Source organism: Anoplolepis gracilipes, chromosome 5 (genome assembly GCF_047496725.1).
Source record: "Anoplolepis gracilipes chromosome 5, ASM4749672v1, whole genome shotgun sequence".
NCBI classification, from domain to species: Eukaryota; Metazoa; Arthropoda; class Insecta; order Hymenoptera; family Formicidae; genus Anoplolepis; species Anoplolepis gracilipes.
The window spans coordinates 13,762,889-13,782,092 of record NC_132974.1 but is presented as its reverse complement, the minus strand read 5'-3'; the positions used below and the strand labels follow the sequence as shown (position 1 = coordinate 13,782,092).

General features: G+C 39.3%; 1 protein-coding gene across 1 annotated transcript; it reads left to right on the top strand.

Annotated features, from left to right (window-relative positions):
- The first annotated feature begins 684 nt into the window (after positions 1–684).
- On the top strand, positions 685–19,202 carry Lana (laminin subunit alpha). The gene is made up of 29 exons (XM_072892783.1): positions 685–1,088; positions 3,265–3,411; positions 4,760–5,167; positions 5,352–5,565; positions 5,773–5,982; positions 6,056–6,328; positions 6,404–6,541; positions 6,959–7,231; positions 7,436–7,735; positions 7,994–8,152; positions 8,232–10,575; positions 10,733–11,239; positions 11,316–11,547; positions 11,635–12,343; positions 12,554–12,780; positions 12,871–13,630; positions 13,726–14,003; positions 14,159–14,346; positions 14,576–15,113; positions 15,186–15,316; positions 15,403–16,246; positions 16,401–16,932; positions 17,011–17,097; positions 17,229–17,414; positions 17,531–17,697; positions 17,765–18,007; positions 18,097–18,256; positions 18,384–18,611; positions 18,811–19,202. The coding sequence occupies exons 1-29, from the start codon at positions 876–878 to the stop codon at positions 19,077–19,079; spliced, it is 10,965 nt and encodes a 3,654-aa protein (XP_072748884.1). The 5' UTR covers positions 685–875; the 3' UTR covers positions 19,080–19,202.
- The last annotated feature ends 2 nt before the right edge of the window (positions 19,203–19,204 follow it).

Genomic DNA, 19,204 nt, shown 5'->3' with positions numbered 1-19,204 from the left:
AGAAGATTTCAAAATTAAATATCCAATTGTCCATTAAAGTACAATATATTTTCTATTCATAAGATAATTGAGTCTGTTTTTATGAATCGATCTGAATTGCAAGATAACGTTGAAAAGAAAGAACCATAAACAAGATTATATTCTATATAAGAAAGTATATGGACGTCTGATGCTATGTGCTCTCGATCTTCAATTCGATTTATCCTTCTAAATCAGTGATCTTCAAAGTTCTGTTACGTCCAATAATTGTGCCATTCATTTCGCGCGAAAAAATGATTACAAATATTTCTTATAAATAAACGTTGCATTCTCTTAGAAATTTTTTAATTAAATTATACATAAGCCATATATGAAAATTTCCACACACAATTTGGATATTTTGAAGGAATATATCTAAATGTCTACAAGTATTCTGTAAAAAACAATTGCGACAAAATTTAAGCTTCTACTGTTTTTCTTATTTTTTATTACTTTCTTATTATTTTAAAACTATTGGACAAAAACTAAAGTTAGTGACGAAATTGGGGGTCAATTTATAAGCAGCTCAGAGTGCCCGAGCTGCTTCGAATTTTCAAACGGTCTCCAAGCTCCGACTTGAAGACCACTGATCTCTTCCACCCCCACCGAGTTCTCCTCAACCAGCGAGTCGACGGCACTGGATAAACTCCGGTTTGGTCCGGACAGTCGACATCAAGAAGGCGCGCAAGCATCATAGTCTTTCGCGAGGGACAGGAGAGAGACAGAGAGAGAGAGAGAGAGAAAGAGAGTGGCAGTGAGTGCGCGGAGGGAAGACGAAAGTGAAGAGAGGAAGGAAGGAAGGAGCGAAACGATTTCTCGAAGGAACTTGAGAGGTGTCTCTTTCTGCCGCTGGCAGGATGCGCTTGCCGGCGATCCTTGCTGGCCTCTTGCTGGTCGTCCGGCTGTCCGAGGGCGAGATCCTGACGCCGCCGTACTTCAACCTGGCCGAGGGTAAAAAGATCGTCGCCTCGGCTACGTGCGGCGTCGACACCACCGGTCCGGAACTTTATTGTAAGCTTGTTGGCGCGAATGCCGATCAGGACGAAGATATCAATCTGATCCAGGGTCAGGTAAGCGCCAATGATAAGAAAGAAAGCGATATATAATGAAGGATATTTTTCTAACAATATATGATCCCAATATAAATATATTTTTAATATAATTTCTATAATAATATATTGTATATATAAACATTTCTATATGAATTTTTAAATTTTATATTGTGATTATTATAAGGTCGCCCCGACCTTTTTATTTAGAGATAAAAATTAATGAAAAGATCCACATACTTTTATCTCTCTCGCATTTTAAATTAACATTTAAATTTTAAATGCAATAATCTATTAAAATTTCGAAGTTTGTGTATTAAAAAGTCGGTTAGGTAATGAATATAATGAATATTTTTATCTATGGAAGAAATCGTGATATATATGTTTTGTACACTAAACTATATCTATTATCATTAAACTTTACTAGTCCAAGAGTTTATCGGTTTTGACGCTTAACTACTTCTCTTTCTTGTCCCGTTTCGTAAAATTTTAGAAAACTATGCGTATCATCAAAGTGTTACATTAGTGTAAACATTTATAATTATCTACCGAACGAGCTTTTTCGGTCTCTCTTCACATCTTAAAATAACGATAAGGAATAATCACTTCTGACGGGGAACATGAATGAAATCGTTTATAAAAGATCAGCTTTCAATCGAATGCCGAATATACACACGCACACACACATACACAATATCCACACGTAACACACACACACACACACACACACACACACACACATACATATTTATTTATTTGTTTATTTATTTATTTATATACAAGAGTTTATTAATAAAAATTCGACAACATATATATATATATATATATATTTATTATATTTAACATATATAATTATTTGTAAATTACACGCTATCAAAGCGTGCAAATTATATCTACAGCATCGTGAGATAAAATTATTTTTACAAAAATATAATCATTATTTTATGAACTTTGTATATAAAACACAAGGTTGATGTACTAAACTAATATATATTAAAAATAGCATAGTATTTTAGATAGAATATTATTTCTGTACGTAAATTATGTACCCCTTACTGATTATCAATAATTATAGTCTTCTCAAGCATTGTCATGTTCGCTCCGAAAATTAATACTTTCGCGTATTAACTTACAAGCGTTTTGTCAGCAAATCAGGACAAAAGACGATTATAAGGCTTTTATATAAGAAGGATTCAGCTAAGAACCAGTCCGCAGGATCTATAATTGTGTTAGAAGAATGCGATAAACTCGCAGGATCACGTCACATTTCCTGAAAGCGTAACGGCAGTCTTTCATCATCGCAAATAGAAACGGAGAATATATATCTATATCATAGATATAAATAATTAACAGATGCTACGTGTATATCAATTTTTTTTCCATGAGATTAATAATGTATAATTATCGAATTTGACAATTTCAGCCTACATTATAATTATCAAATTACTGGTCCACAATTTTGCCGACCGATTAATATTTCGATCATGAGGCATATATACGACTCTCTACCTCTCTGTATAAATAAAAGAAGAAAAAACCGCAGCGCGAGTCTGATAAAAGATACCAATGACCTCTCGATAACACTTGATCGTTCATTCGTCAAAAATTAAGAGACTTTCTGATGTCATGGATGGTCCACATAGATTTCAAAGAGAAAAATCTCTATTTATTCCACATATCTATTTTTCGATTCTTCCTAAAAATTGTTCTTTGAACAATTAAGTTTCATTCTTAAAAATATTTCCTCATAATTCCAATTAAATACGACAAAAAATAAATAAAATGCGACACATTCTTTAAACAAGTTTCTAAAGAATTTTTTTCATTTTATTTTCGTTTTAAGTTTAATTTAAATCTATCATTTGCGACAAAAATTTAAGATAGGAATCTATTTATAATTTTATTGAGTTGCATCTTGCAATTAATACATATATCCTCTATATCTTTAATATATGTACATGCGTGCATTTTGCATATAATATTTTTATTTCTTTAAATGTGCTTTCTCTATACACGACATATAAAATTAGAAATAAAATTCTGTTTCGAATTTTTTGCATGAATTTAATAAATTATAGATTTAAAAAAAATAAACTTAACATCCGAGAGTCATGTGTTTTAAAATAAATTCGATTAATTGACTCTTTATTAATTAATTTTCTTTTTAATATAGCGTGTAAATTTCGTTTTTCTTCAGGTATGTGATTATTGTGATCCTGATAATCCCGAAAAGAGGCACCCGCCTGAATATGCGGTCGATGGCATGGAAACTTGGTGGCAGTCACCGCCTTTATCCAGAGGGATGAAATATAACGAAGTGAATCTGACCATTGATCTAGGACAGGTATGAACTTCTGTTGTATAAAAACTTGTACAAAAGTTGTATATATGTCAAAGCTGTCATAGCATATATCGAAAGGATTCGTGATTCACACAGAAGCGACAGGAAATAATGAGAAACGCGATCGCTTTATCGGCGACAATAAACATTTCTATCATAATAGAGTAGGCGTTTTCCTGCAAGTGGGAAGATTTATCTTTGATTCGCTTCCGGAGAATCATGGGAAGTTCGAGATTCGAAGACAGAAATAAGGGAAAATGATATCAACGATTTCAACGATATCTTCATTATTGTTTTAATTGTGGCCTATTTTTCCCGGAAAAATTTATCACTAATTGTATCTTTTTATAAAGAAATTAGTTTCTATTAACAATTAGTAAAGTGACAATATTTTCAATGGAAATTATAAGCATTTAAAAACTATTGTCTACGGATAAATCGAATTTTAAATGTAAATTGTTTGAATATTTTTTTTTTGTATAATTTTTATTAGCAAATATCTAACGAGAGATTTTACATAGTTGATCGTACCTGGACTTGACTTAATTCTTGCAATGTATATTAGCTGTTATCACAAGTTTAACTTCGTGGCTGCAACGCACGCGCGTCTCTGCTAATCATCTTCTTAGAAAGGTTCATTTACACCGACGTTTTACCATGTCTGCTTCTCTTTCTTTCTATCTCATGATTTATCTTCTTCTTCTCCACCTTCTCTTCTTTTACTAAGTTATCTACATAAGCGATTTTTTAAATCATCATATTTCATCTCTTATTAATCCTGATATATTGTTGTAAATCCATTATACGCTCTCTAATTTTTTAAATCTATATTATCTAAAAAAAGATAAATTTTTTTTACTCTTTATCTATCTATATACTTTTCCTTTTATATATATATATATATATATATATATATACATATGTCTCTCTCTCTCTCTCTCTCTCTCTTTCTCTCTCTCAAGTCTGTCAACCCATGCACTTGAGATGTCAATAACACCGAAACCCTGCATAGCACACATCTGGCGTTCAGTCTTGGGTTTTTTACCCTCGGTTCCTATTACTCTGTCTGAAACAACAAGCGCACAAAGCGGGTCTAATCGTAAGACTCAAAATTATAAATTTACGAGTAGTATTTCTTCATAAAATAATGTAACAATTCACGATAACAATTCATGATAAGAGGATATTTTAGATGATAGAGAGAAATTATTTATAGATTTATTATTTGCACACGTATAATGTTTATTTAAAAATAAAGGATATAAAGGATAAATCAAGAAACTGGAAGAAAAAAATTTTGATTAGAACGTATAGAAAACTTTTTAATTTATAATTTTTCGCTTTATGGAAGGAATTCCATGTGGCTTACGTTTACGTACGAATGGGAAACTCTCCCCGGCCAGGGCTGTGGATTCTGGAGAAGTCGAAGGATTACGGCAAGACTTGGTCGCCCTGGCAGTACTTTTCGGATTCCGCCAGTGACTGTCTGACGTATTTCGGTGTGGATAGTCACAAGCCAATTATTCGAGATGACAGCGTGATCTGCACAACTGAGTTCTCGCAGGTTGTTCCGCTCGAGGGTGGCGAGATCCCAATCTCGATTCTGAACAATCGGCCTTCGGCGAAACACTACTTCAATTCAACTCTACTGCAAGAATGGACGCGAGCGACCAATGTCCGTTTTCGCTTTCTCAGGACGAAGAACTTGCTGGGTCACCTGATGTCTGTCGTTCGTCAGGATCCCACTGTCACGAGGAGAGTAAGTTTGTTTCGCTTACGATTATTATATTTAATTTTAATCCTCATTATTTGTACAAATATTTGTGTAGTGATACAAGAACACACAACTTCTTAGAACTTGTTTTTAACTTGTAATTAAAATTCTACATGTATATATTTTTTAGAGATCGGTTATTAAAAATATTATTATTTACTTGTTGCAGTACTTTTATTCAATCAAGGATATTAGCATTGGTGGTCGTTGTATGTGCAACGGACACGCGGATATCTGCGATATTCAGGATCCTAATATGCCGAAGAAATTAGTCTGCCGATGTCAGCACAACACTTGCGGACCTCAGTGCGCGACTTGTTGCAAGGGCTTCGAGCAGAAGAAGTGGCAACAATCTACAGCATCTAAGAAATTCACATGCGAACGTAAGAATAATTTTTCGTCTCGATAGCAGAAAGAAAGTTTGCTGCTCTGATACAGTCATTTCAATAGCAAAATTTTCTCAATTATTAGTGAAGAATGTTAATTCTCTTATTTATTCTGAAAATTATTTCATTGAAAGCAAATTATTTCGCTATGATAACAAATTGAATGATTTTTATTTTTAATTTAAATATTACATTATTTTGCAGCTTGCAATTGTTTCGGACATTCGGACGAATGCATCTATGATCCGGAAATGGACGAGAAACACTTGTCGTTGGACATTCATGGCAATTACGAGGGCGGTGGTGTATGTCAGAATTGCAAGCACAATACTGAGGGCATCAATTGCAATCGCTGCAAACCCAGATTTTTCAGGCCTCGGGACAAACCGCTCAACGCGACCGACGTATGTCAACGTGAGTCCTTGAATTATAAATTAATCTGTGATATTTTTTATTTCTTACGGCCTTTTCGCGTGTTTAATTTAAGCTTGCGACTGCGATCATTTTTATTCCACCGGAAACTGCGCCGACTCCACGGGGAAATGCGAGTGTCGGAAAGAGTACGCGCCGCCGAACTGCGACTCCTGCAATTACGGATACTTCGGCTATCCTACTTGTCGACCTTGCGAGTGTCACTTGCAGGGAACTGACGGTTATCACTGCGAAGCGACAGACGGTTATTGTCCCTGCAAGCTGAATTACGCCGGTCACTATTGCAATCTCTGCGCTGAGGGATTCTACAAGTTTCCCGATTGCTTACGTGAGTGAATCCCTTCGAGGTTGATCTGTATTTTGAAATATCATTAAATTAACTAGAAGATAATTATGATTTCAGCCTGCGCCTGCAACCCTCTGGGTGCCCTGAATGACGTCTGCGACGTAGTGTCCGGCAACTGCACATGCAAGAACAATTACGGCGGCAGAACATGCGACATTTGCGAGGACGGTTACTTCAATTATCCTCTATGCACATGTATGTTAGCAATTTAATTATCGCTATGGATGTCGCAATTTAATTTATCACATTTCATGAAAAAACATTTTACAGCTAGACAGTACGATAGAATGTTAGGCTTATAGCTTACAAATGGTAATAATATAAAAAAATTCGATTTAGCATTCGCTTTCTAATAATAATTTCACTTATTATTGTTTTCTATTTTTAACAATTTAACATTTCCCTATTATATATCCTATTATATATAAAATATTTTTGCTGTATTAATATACATATAAAAAAATAATTAAGTGTTTCAATATTTTTTAAATAACTTTCAACATTTTATAAAGCTTCTACGGGAGAAAGTGTTCTATATATATATACGCGAAAAATACGTTTCCAAATTAACAATGTCAATCCTGAAGATGATTCTTTTTATATAAATTGCAGATTGCAATTGCGATGCGCGCGGAACAGAACCTGGCATTTGTGACAAGAGTGATGGTGTTTGTTTGTGTAAGGAAGGATATGGTGGCGTTAGATGCGACCAATGCATTCCCGGATACTATGGCTATCCCAATTGCAGACCGTGCAACTGCAGCTCTGTCGGCTCGTCCAGCATCAGTTGCGATTCCGCGGGCAAATGCTCGTGTCTCGCCAATTTCGCCGGAAGGACTTGCGATCAATGCAGCCCAGGATATTACAAATACCCAGAGTGCATCGGTATGTGAATCACGCTGAAATTCTTTACATTACACAAATCAATCGAGTTTTTTCTGGATTTTATTATCTTTAAATAATAAATCTTATTAATGTTTGACTTATTTTATATTTGATTATTAATGAATTTTATATAATATATTAATTATTATTAATAGTATTATTAATTAAATTTCTCGTAAATTTTTTGACTCTTTCTCTTTCTAGCATGCAATTGCGACAGTCACGGCTCGATCGGCGTCTCCTGCGATGGTGAAGGTAAATGTCAATGCCGTGAAAACTTTGACGGTATCCGATGTGAACAATGCAAAGAGGGTTATTACAATTTTCCTACCTGCGAGGGTTGCAACTGTGATCCGGCTGGCATAGTCGCGACCTTTCAAGGTTGCGGCTCTCTACCGCCCGGCGAACTTTGCCAGTGCAAGGACCGAGTCGAGGGTAGAATATGCAATCAATGCAAGCCGCTCTATTGGAATCTACAGCCTTACAATCCAGATGGTTGCGAAGGTTTGAACTTGTATCTATATTCTAGAATTAATAACTCTATTGCAAAATTATAGAATATATTATAACAACATTATTATTATTATTATTACTGTAACAAATACTATTATGTAATACGATATGCGATGATATGCAATTTAAAAACAATCATAATTTCTTAATACAAAAAAAAGTTATATATAATATGATATGAATATATACGGAAAATTGTATATTATAATTCTATTATTTACATAAAGAATATATATTTGTATTCAAAAGAATGCCAGTGTAACATTCCCGGAGTCGTTGGCAGTATCGGCGAGTGCGACACTAAAAGTGGACAGTGCATATGCAAGCCTGGCGTGACCGAAAGAGGATGCAGTCGATGCATTGATGGAACGTACAATCTTCAAGAGAGTAATCTGTTCGGTTGTTCAGGTAAGTCGAACCAATTATCTTCTTTTCCGTAATTAATTATCAAATATCTAATGCAATATCTGTGCGATTTTTGATTAAGATTGTGCTTGCGACGTCGGCGGTTCCGTCAATCTGATATGCGACAAACAGACTGGCCAGTGTCCTTGCCAACCACGGGTGACCGGTCTAACGTGCAAAGAACCCTTGAAGGCGCACTATTTCCCTACGCTTCATCAATACCAATACGAGGCCGAAGACGGTAGAACTCCCAGCGGCAGCGCCGTTCGATACGGTTTTACGGAGGATCTTTTCCCGGATTTCAGCTGGAAAGGTTACGCCGTGTTTTCCACCCTGCAAGACGAAATCGTGCTAGGTGTGGGCATTGGCAAGTCCTCGCTCTACCGAATGGTCCTGCGCTACGTAAATCCCAACAGTGAGCCGATTCTCGGTACCATTACTATCACTCCTGACAATCCGACCGAGGTGGAACAGCAGTTTAAAGTGAATTTTAAGCCGACCAGTCAACCTTCCTTCGTAACAGTCGCCGGAGCACATGGCATTCATCCGTCGCCCATGGTGATGGATCCTGGGCATTGGTCTATCAAAATCGCCACGAAAAAGAGTTTGTTCCTCGACTACTTTGTTTTATTACCATCTGAATACTACGAGGGTGGCATACTAACGCAAGATGTAAACGTACCCTGCGAAGTCAGCTACAGGGGACTCTGCAGACACTATGGATATCCGAATTTGACGCGGTTTGACTCGGTCCACGGCAGTGGAGGTTTCCTCGATGAGAACGAGGTCCGAATTCCATTGACTGAATACTTCACTGATCGCGAGACTCTGCAAGAGATTAACGAAGAGGAGGTACCGCTCATCAATAATCAGCAGGAACAGATCCATTTCGAGCTGAGAATTAGCAAACCTGGTCCTCATGTCCTCGTGGTGACTTATGTTACTCCGCGAGACGAGCGGTCCACGTCAGTGTTGCTAATCGAAGCTAATACTGTCGGTAAAGGAAAAGCCACTTTAAACCCTTGCAGATATACTAACACCTGCCGACAAGTCGTCACCGATACTTATGGTAAGGTAGCCGTCATGAACTTTCCGTCAAACTATGTCAGTTTGGTGTTGACCGGTGAGCCGACTTCGAATGTTGCGATTGACTCGATAGTAGCGATTCCCTATAATCAATGGTCGCTGGACTACGTGAAACCCAAGTCCATATGTGTGAGGAAGAATGGTAAATGTGTACAGGGACAGTTTCCTGGTGCTGCCGACGCCAAAAAAATAGAGTTTGAAACGTCCAGCGGCGTTGTCGAGGCCAAACATCGACCTCCTGGTATTTATGATAACGCTACTAAATTAATCTATTTGGGTGATGGCGACGCGATGGTGGATATTCACGCGAATGTATCCCAGCAAGGAGAATATGTCTTCGTGATACAATATTATCAGCCAGATCATCCTGAGTTCGAATTGGACGTACTAGTGCAAAACGGCAAGTTCTATGAAGCGAAGGTGCCGGTTCCCCATTGTCCCAGTAACAGTGGCTGCCGCAGCATCGTACGTCAGATCGACGGTGACGATACGACATTCCAGTTGATCGAAAACTTTGTACTGACTCTGAAGGAGCCTGGTGACGGCCGTGGCATCTGGCTGGACTATGTCTTAGTAATCCCGGCGGATCAATATAACGAAAAGATTCTCGACAAGTTACAATTTGACCGGACCAAAGAGTTCATCAAGCGCTGCGGCAGCAATCATTTTTCCATAAATGTTACCGAAGACGGTTTCTGTCGTGATTCCAGCTTTTCGCTAACGGCCAATTACAACAATGGTGCGCTGCCGTGCAACTGCGACGTCGAGGGCTCTACCAGCTTCGAATGCGATAAGTTCGGTGGTCAATGTCCCTGTCGAGCGAACATTATTGGCAGACGTTGCGAGATCTGCCGGACCGGTTTCTACGGCTACCCTAGATGTAGACCGTGCAACTGTCCCGCGCTTTGCGAACCAAATAGCGGTAGGTGCATCTGTCCGCCACGAGTGACAGGTCACCGATGCGATCAGTGTGAGGCAGGCACCTATGGATTCCACCCGATTATTGGCTGCGAGGAGTGCAACTGCTCGCCTCTAGGCGTTCTGGACGGTGATCTGCAGTGTGACCTGCTCGACGGCAGCTGCCGTTGCAAGGAAAATGTAGTAGGTCGTAAGTGCGACCGCTGCCAGGCTGGTTATTCACAATTCCCGCACTGTGAGCGCTGCGACTGCGATTTGCGCGGTACTACCGGTGATATCTGCGATCAGTACACAGCCGAGTGCTTCTGTAAAGCGAACGTGCAAGGTCAAGCCTGCGACGTGTGCCGTGAAGGCACCTTTGATATTCAAGCTGACAACGAGGATGGCTGTACCAAGTGCTTCTGCTTTGGCAAAACTACCAGGTTTTATTACATTTTATCATTACAACTATTTTTTATAACTATACTTTCCGTTTCTTTTCTATACTTTTATTAGTTGCTTAGAAAAAAATGTTATCTCTAATATTATATCTATATATATATCTTAGAACATAATAAAATATTGTCATTTATTTACTAGATGTGCATCTACGAGCCTCTACTGGACTCACACCATGGACATGACCGAGTGGGAATTAGTCGTGTCTATAGATAAAAACGGCAATTTCACTAATTTGCCGAGTTATCTTGCGGAAAATGATACTACAATTACAGTCCTCCTTAGCGACACCAATGACACCTTGGAGGACGTTGTCTATTTCTCAGCACCTGACACTTACCTCGGCAAAAAGTTGACCTCCTATGGCGGCTACTTCAACTACACCGTCTACTATAGTACGGGGCCCTTCGGCAAAGCTGTCAGCGCCGCGGATGTGATTCTTCAGGGTGCCGATACCACCCTATTCTACTATTCTGACGAACAGCCGCCGTCCTTTGTAAACTTTAGATCATCCGTCCGTCTCGTCGAAACTAACTTTTTGACTAGCAACAGACTCAGCGCTACGAGAGAACAGATTATGGTAGTTCTGGAAAATCTACGTGGAATATACGTGCGTGCTACATATTGGAATCCCAGTATCATGTTGACGTATGTATTCATAATAGCTTTATATGTATTAAAATATGAATGAATTTTATTCTTTTCTTTTTTGATATTTTTGTAGACTATCATATGCAACTTTGGATGTCACAACGGAACAGTACTCGGCTCAATACAGCGTTCCAGCTAGTAGCGTCGAGCAGTGTCAATGTCCACCCAATTATCAAGGACTTTCGTGCGAAGAATGCGCGCCGGGTTACTACAGAGTCAAATCAGGACCGTACGGAGGATATTGTGCACCATGTCAGTGCAATGGTCACGCGACCACGTGCGACGTAAACACCGGAATTTGTCAAGTAAGTTGGAAGGAAATCTTCACCTTGGAATAAAATTTCCAGACTTTTCCAATAAAAGTTTATAACTTTCTTTCTCTAATATTTCAGAATTGCAAAAATGGCACCATCGGTGACCATTGTGAGTTTTGTGAAGAAGGCTATTACGGTAACGCTACAGTGGGAACGCCAACAGATTGTCTGATCTGCGCGTGCCCGCTGCCAGTCGCTTCTAATAACTTCGCCACCGGCTGCGAAGTGAATGACGAGGGCAATAAGATCAGCTGCGACTGCCTACCTGGATACTATGGCGCTCGTTGCGAGGCTTGCGCTGCCGGTTACTACGGAAATCCTGAGGTGTACGGCGACTACTGCAAGTTGTGTGAATGTTCTGGCAACATCGACACCAATCAGATCGGCTCGTGCGACAGTATCACTGGTCAGTGCCTACAATGCTTGAATAACACCTATGGCGAGGCGTGCAATTTGTGCGCGCCCGGTTACTTCGGTGACGCCGTGGAACGAAAGGACTGTCGCAGCTGCGTGTGCGACGAATGCGGGCTGGAGCACTGCGATAGCTACAGCGGCCAATGCTTCTGTCAAGAGAACGTGATCGGCGAACAATGCGATCGTTGCGCGCCTGATCATTATGGCTTCAGTGCCTGCGAAGGCTGCAGACCCTGCGATTGCGGGCTGGCTTCAGAGAGCAGTCAGTGCGATGATGAAACAGGACAGTGCAAGTGTATGCCTGGCGTCACCGGTCGCAGGTGCGACCAATGTATCCAAGGATATTGGAACTACGAACCGGACGGATGCACATGTAAAGTCACTTTATTGAGTCATTATTCTTAATATTAATTTTATAAAGATCACTTAATATTAAATTTTATTCAAGAAATCATGTTTCATATATAGATAACTAGACTGAATCTTAGAGCATTCAATAATTATTATGTTGAACAGTAATTATTTACGATAATTCAAAATTTACGCAGATCAAGATTAAAATCGTCACATATATCTATTTTAGCTTGCGAATGTCACACTGGTTATTCCGTCGGCGTGTCTTGCAACACAACTACCGGTCAGTGTACTTGCCTACCCGGTGTGATTGGTGAAAAGTGCGACCATTGTCCGTATCGACACGTGCTCATCCCGGCACAGGGCTGCTTCTCTTGTGGTTCTTGTACAGGAAATCTCTTGGATGTCACGGATGAATTGGAAGATTTATTGGAACCCATTTCGCGCGAGTTTAATGTAAGCAGAGGAAGGAGAAAATATTTTTCGTGAATATATATGTGCATATGTATATGTAAAATAAGTATATAACTTCGGATATGTTTTCAGACCGTTGCAGAAGGTTACTTTACGAACCAACGACTCAAGTTTATCAACGATACAACTAACGAGCTGTATCCCGAAGTTAGATTGCTAGATCCAAGCCGAGTGAACTTGTTGCCATTACAAGAGAAATTAGAACGATTGGAGCATGAAGTGTATAATCAGAAACGACAGATTGATTTCACTGCCGAAGACAGTGTCAAGTGGAAGGACGATGCGAAAAACACGCTGCGGGATATGAATACCCTGGAAGAAGATGTTGCACACAAAATCGATTTGGTAAATCTAATTGTATCGGAAGTGCAATCATTAGTATTGAACATTGAATTAGGAACAGGCGCCAAAGTCGACAATTCACTAAGAGAGGCGAAGGATATACTGAAGAGGATCAAAGACGTCTCCTTTATCAAATTCCGGGACAATGCCGTGGACCAAGCGGACCAGGCCAACATCCTAGTTTCCGAGATGCAGCAGTACAACTTTCCGGTCAGCAATTTGAGCTTTGCTGCGTCAGATCTCAGCAATAAGATCAAGAACGCCAGCGCCAAACTGGATGATCTGCTAGATATTGCGCAGACGGCTCAAGAACTGGCCAGTACAGTCGATAAGTTGAATCGAGAGAACAGAATTTCAGCGCAGACCGGTAACTTGGACGTAGTGAAAAACTCCACGGCTGAAGCAAAAGAGGACTTAGAAGCCGGCGAGCAGCTCAATAGAAATGCCAGCGAATTTCTTAACGACGCTAAAATCAATCTTGATATTTTGAGTAAGTCTCATTTTTTAATCTTATTGCTTTAATGACGTATTGATCAAAATAATTGCGAAAATGATTATAAAGGTGATGAAAATGTTTTCTTTTAGAAACCAATGCTATTGGCGACACGGCTGCCCAATTGACCAATACCATTACTCAAAACGATCAAATGTTAATCGATCTAGTTGAACCGGTGCAGAAGGCTCATTCGCATGCGGTATATTTGTATAATCGTTCGTTGGAACTGGACAGTTTGCTAACCGATACTCGCAATACTAACGCAGTGAGAGCCGTTTCGGCATATAGGGACATCGAAATTGCAATTCAAGCCGCGAAAAATGCTGCGGACGACGCTATAATCGCTGCTGACAATGCAACATTGCTAGTACGGAGCTCAGTATACTATATTAATTATTATTATATAATCTTGATTTACTTATTTTAATTATATTTTTTATTTTATTTATTTTATATTTAAATTAGCGAGAAAAAAATTATATTTTAATTAATTTTGTTATGTATATTATTTTGTTTATCCAGTCCGATGGAATCGAGCAAAAGATGCTGGATTCTCAGCAAGAATGCTTTAAGCTGTTATCCGCCGCACAACTCGCTCTGACGAACACAACGGGACAGCCCGAAAATGATTTGCGAGATGCAAGAACTAATGCGACTCTAATCGACAACCAAAATAAACACAACAAAGAACTTCTCGATTCTATTAACAAGTACAATTACAGTATTTCAATTTTAAGAAAAAGAAAAAAAGAGAGACAGTCTTATTTTATATTTTTTATAAATATTTATATAAAATTATTTAATTATTATAAAATTTTATTTAAAAAATTAAATTTATTTATCATAGAAATAAGTATATGTATTGAGAAGAGCTTATATAATTTATCATTTACGTTACAAATGAATTATTTTATTATTTACGGATGAATAAAATTTTAGGACTCTCAGTAATATTCCTTCACAATCGTCTTCAGTCGCCCATAATGCCGTGGATCAGGCGGTAAACGTCGAGCGCAATATCAAATCTGCCATCGACAACATGAACGGTATTGTGGATCGGATTCCGGAGGACCTTCGAGAGGCGAAGCATCTGTCGAAAAATACATCGGAATCGATTCGCGACATTTCGCAGGCAAACAAGCAACTAGATATTGTTGACAAAGTAATGCCGAATATCACCAGTCTGCTAAACAGTCTAAATGAAAACCAAAAATCAATCGATAGTATCGGGAACGACCTGCAGGATAAGATCGAAGCTCTAAGAATCAAAATTGCAAACGCGCGAGAGCTGGCGAATCGATATAAGACCGGCTTAACTTTCTACAGGAACACAACTCTGGAACTGAAGAATCCAGAAAATCTGCCGTTGCTAGCCACGTCTACCAAGATCTCTCTATATTTCAGGACTAATAAAACCAACGGTTTCCTGTTGTATCTCGGTAACGAGGAAAAGACGAAACTACCACGCTCTAAAACGGTGAGTCGGACGAATCTGTTGAATAAACTTGGATTAAAAAAAATGATAACGACTTATATTTATATTTTGCAGCATGATTTTATGGCGCTATTAATCGAGAGCGGGTATCCCGTACTTATAGTTGATCTGGGATCCGGACCCGAAAAGATAATTCATAATAGATTCGTATCGGATAACGTGTGGCGGCAGATAATTATCGACAGGTTAACACTGGCTCATAGCTTTATTTGATTCAAAATCTAATATATCTTAATATGCAATTTTGTATCAATGGTCCTCAAACTTCCAGGACCGGCAAGAACGTAAAGTTGATCGTCCGTGAAGACATCGGTGAAGGCAAGGATACGTTATACGCAAAGGAGCGAGTGCTACCAGGCTCCTATTATATTTTCAACGTGGATCAAGAGCACTCAAAGTTGTTTGTCGGTGGATATCCATCATCCTTCCATATTCAAGACGCTGTGACCGCGTCCTCGTTCGAGGGAGAGATGGAGGAGCTGGTGATAGGTGATATACCGGTGTCCTTCTGGAACTTTGTCGACGGCGAGAATAACCGAAAGAGTGCGCTTGAACGTGATAAGCTTATCAACTTCGCGCCGAGCAGGGGTTACCGCTTCGATCGACACGGATACGCAATTCTCAGTAAGAGGAGTTCACAGATCACACCAGATACTAGAAAGTTTATTATCAAACTATCCTTCAAGACCTTCGCGGAAGACGGACTGATTTATCTAATGGGCAAAGGCAGGCAATTCTTATCGTTGGAGATACAAAATGGTCGAGTGTTGTATCAATTTGATCTTGGCGAGGGTTCAATTGCCATGAAATCTGTCGACAAATATAATGATGGTAACTGGCACACTTTGGAGGCCATCAGACATGACACAATGGGTGCGTTGAAGATCGATGACCATACAGTCGCGTCGAAACAAGAGAAAGGAACCGTGAAACCTTTAGCTACATCGGATCACATTTACTTCGGTGGATATCCACCTAACGCAAAACATCATTTTCAGTCAGTCACCAACAATGGCTTTGAAGGTTGCATCGACGATGTTGTCATTCTCGATACTTCGGTCGATCTCACTCGTAATGTACAGGCATTTGGAGTCATGCCTGGTTGTCCAGTCAGGGTAATTAAAATTTCTTTTATTTGCGAAATGTAAGGCGGATTGCAAAATGTTTCAGATTTCTATTTAAACAACTCGTGTTTTCTCGAATTATTATGAAACTTTTCGTTATTCTCTATCTCTTAACTTCTCCAACTCTTAAAATTATTTCTTTCAGTTTGCTAGCCTCGTCTCCTTCGAGAAAAACATGCCCGGCTACGTAAGGTGGCGTAACTTGGAATCCAACGGTCTCCAAGTGAATCTCAAATTTAAAACTTTGGCCAATGACGGTCTGATTTTCTATGCGACGACGGATGATCCAGAAAATTCAGCTGATAGTTTCTTGTCGCTGAGAGACGGCCATCTGGTATTCAATAGCCAAGGTGAAGAGCTCAGGACTAGTCCGTCGGACGTCAAGTTTAACGATAATGAGTGGCACGTTGTGACCGCTACTCACGACCAATCGGCTCTCAGCCTCGACATTGATGACACGAAGAGCTATAGCACCGACTCGGTGCCACCACAATTATCTTTCGTCTACGGCAGTCTATACATCGGCGGAGTGCCATCAACTCTTGATGTTGATGTTGCGCCCTTCGTTGGCTGCATTGGCGATGCGACTGTCAACAGCAAAATCATTGTTAATTTTGCCAATACCACTGAGAGGCCGCACGCGTTTCTAGGAAAGTGCAAGGGTGGCGATCAGACGCGTACGTAATAATATGTCGAATTATCGTTAAGCCATCATTCTATATTCAATCGCTTTAATCGCTAATTTGCTTATTTAGCCTTACCGCCAGTCGTCGAACCTGAACCTCTGCCACCATTACTGCCGGAACTTCCCGAGGATACGGTGGAATCGTCAACTCAAATCAGTAAGCAAAACAAAGTTATAATAATAATGAAACGAGAAAATTTTTTTTTTCCAAGAAATGAAAATCATACTCTATCATATCATGAGTATTCATGAGACGACATAAGACAGAAACGTATAAATTTCTTTCAGACATTGTAGATGTCGACATAGAAAAAGATGATGAGGAGGAAGAACCTAAACTGGAGGGGCGACTTGACGTTGCTAAATATGATGTCACTACCACGACCACCACACAGCAACCTCAAACTATCGATGAATGTCATCTGCCGTACTACCCGGCTGTGGATCCCGATGTCAAAAATTCTTGGCGATTTGGTATGTATTTTTAAATAAATGGAATTATTCATAGGTGGAAATATTACATTCTCTCACAAATTTAGTTTAATCAATTGTGTTACAAAATTTTTTTAAATAGTTAATAATTATTTTAGGTGTTGCGAAGAACAGTAGATTAGAATATAGGACGCTGAAGGGAAGATACAAGGACGATTACGATTTCCAGATCGATATAAAAACGACGGCAGACAATGGAATTATATTCTACGCTTCCGGTCTCAATAATGGAAACTTAATCGCCCTATATGTGCTCGATGGAAAGGTAACAAAGCATTTTAATTCACACAGCAAAATCATCTCACTTTTATCTTAAAAAATAATTCTTCAAGGTTCATTACATATTCGACTGCGGAAGTGGCTCCGCGTTATTGGAAAGCGAGAAGAAAATTAACGACAACGAGTGGCACATAGTAATCTTCAAGAGAGAAGGTAATTATGGGTCACTGACTGTAGACGAAGAGAATCCAGTGACAGGATATTCGCTAGGAGGCGCTACAACCATTAACGTCAATCCACCGTTCTTCATGGGTGGCGTTTTGCCAGAAATATCCAGCATCGCGTATACAAATATTGTGAGATTGCCAGATTAATTTCCCTTGAAGAGAAAATATTTAAGGATTGCAAGAGTATGTATAATACAAATCTTTTGAATCCCTTTTAGGGTATCAATAAGACGTTCAACGGCTGTCTAGCAAATTTCATGATGAACGGACAAACTGTCGGAGAACCGTCGGAGAAGGTAGGAGTAATACCTTGCTCGAAGAGAGTTGAGTCTGGTCTCTTCTTCTTCCCAGGAAATGGCAGTAACTTGTACAAAGCAGGTGAGAAACCATGTACCAGACAATATCTCAAGAAAGCATATTAAGCGCTAGAAATATATTTCCATTTCGCGTTACAATTAATCGAAAATTATCAATCGAAAGAAACATTCTGTCATTAATTTTACAGTCGACCGATTCAGCGATCTGGGCCAGGTTGACATCCAGATGGACATAAAACCGCGCTCGACGTCCGGACACTTGCTATCGGTGCACGGTAAGAAAGACTATCTCGTGCTGGAGATGATCAACGGTACCGTCAAGTTCCTTGTGAAGACACAAAAGGGCTTAATCGAGACCTCATATGACCCGACGAAACCAAACTCCCTGTGCGACGGTCACTGGCACAATATTCGAGGTATAAAGTCACGCGACAGTCAATTTAATTTTTTTGTTTTACTTTCTGTAAAAAAATCAGTTTTCAAAATCGTCATTTTAATTTTAAAAATTGTTTTTATTAATCTAGAGTTTACTTTTGTTAATTGAAACTAATAATTCTATACTAGAGTTACTCGCGTTTTACGATTGCTAATTGCTACCCTTCTTTTTCCAAATAGCCGTCAAACAAAAGAACGCGGTATTGCTGTCAGTTGATCACAAATCAGTGCCGCCCGGAATCAGCGGCAAAAATATGGGCAGGGTCTTGTCGAGACAGCCGATATACATCGGTGGCCACTTGCTGTTGAGAAGAGGACTGCAAGGTAGCACCTCGCAGGCTCAATATGTCGGTTGCATCAACAACATTCAGATCAACTCGAAACCTATCGGCATCAGGCCCGAACGAGCCTATGGACAAGTAGTCGCTGGTGTGTGCCCGACTATTTAAAATAATCGAAAGGAGTTTCAACGGACGACGTAAATTTAAATTCAAAATAATTTGACTTGTTTTTCTACAACGCATGCAAAAGACAACATATAATATAAATAAATTCGCGTGAAAAAATCTCAACT

What these genes read in the sequence shown, in the direction of transcription:
- Lana (XM_072892783.1), top strand. Translation starts at nt 876, where the DNA reads ATGCGCTTGCCGGCGATCCTTGCTGGCCTCTTGCTGGTCGTCCGGCTG. An exon ending in TGACCATTGATCTAGGACAG is followed by an intron (nt 3,412 to 4,759) that starts GTATGAACTTCT and finishes GCTTTATGGAAG; the next exon opens with GAATTCCATGTGGCTTACGT. An exon ending in AACTACCACGCTCTAAAACG is followed by an intron (nt 15,114 to 15,185) that starts GTGAGTCGGACG and finishes TATATTTTGCAG; the next exon opens with CATGATTTTATGGCGCTATT.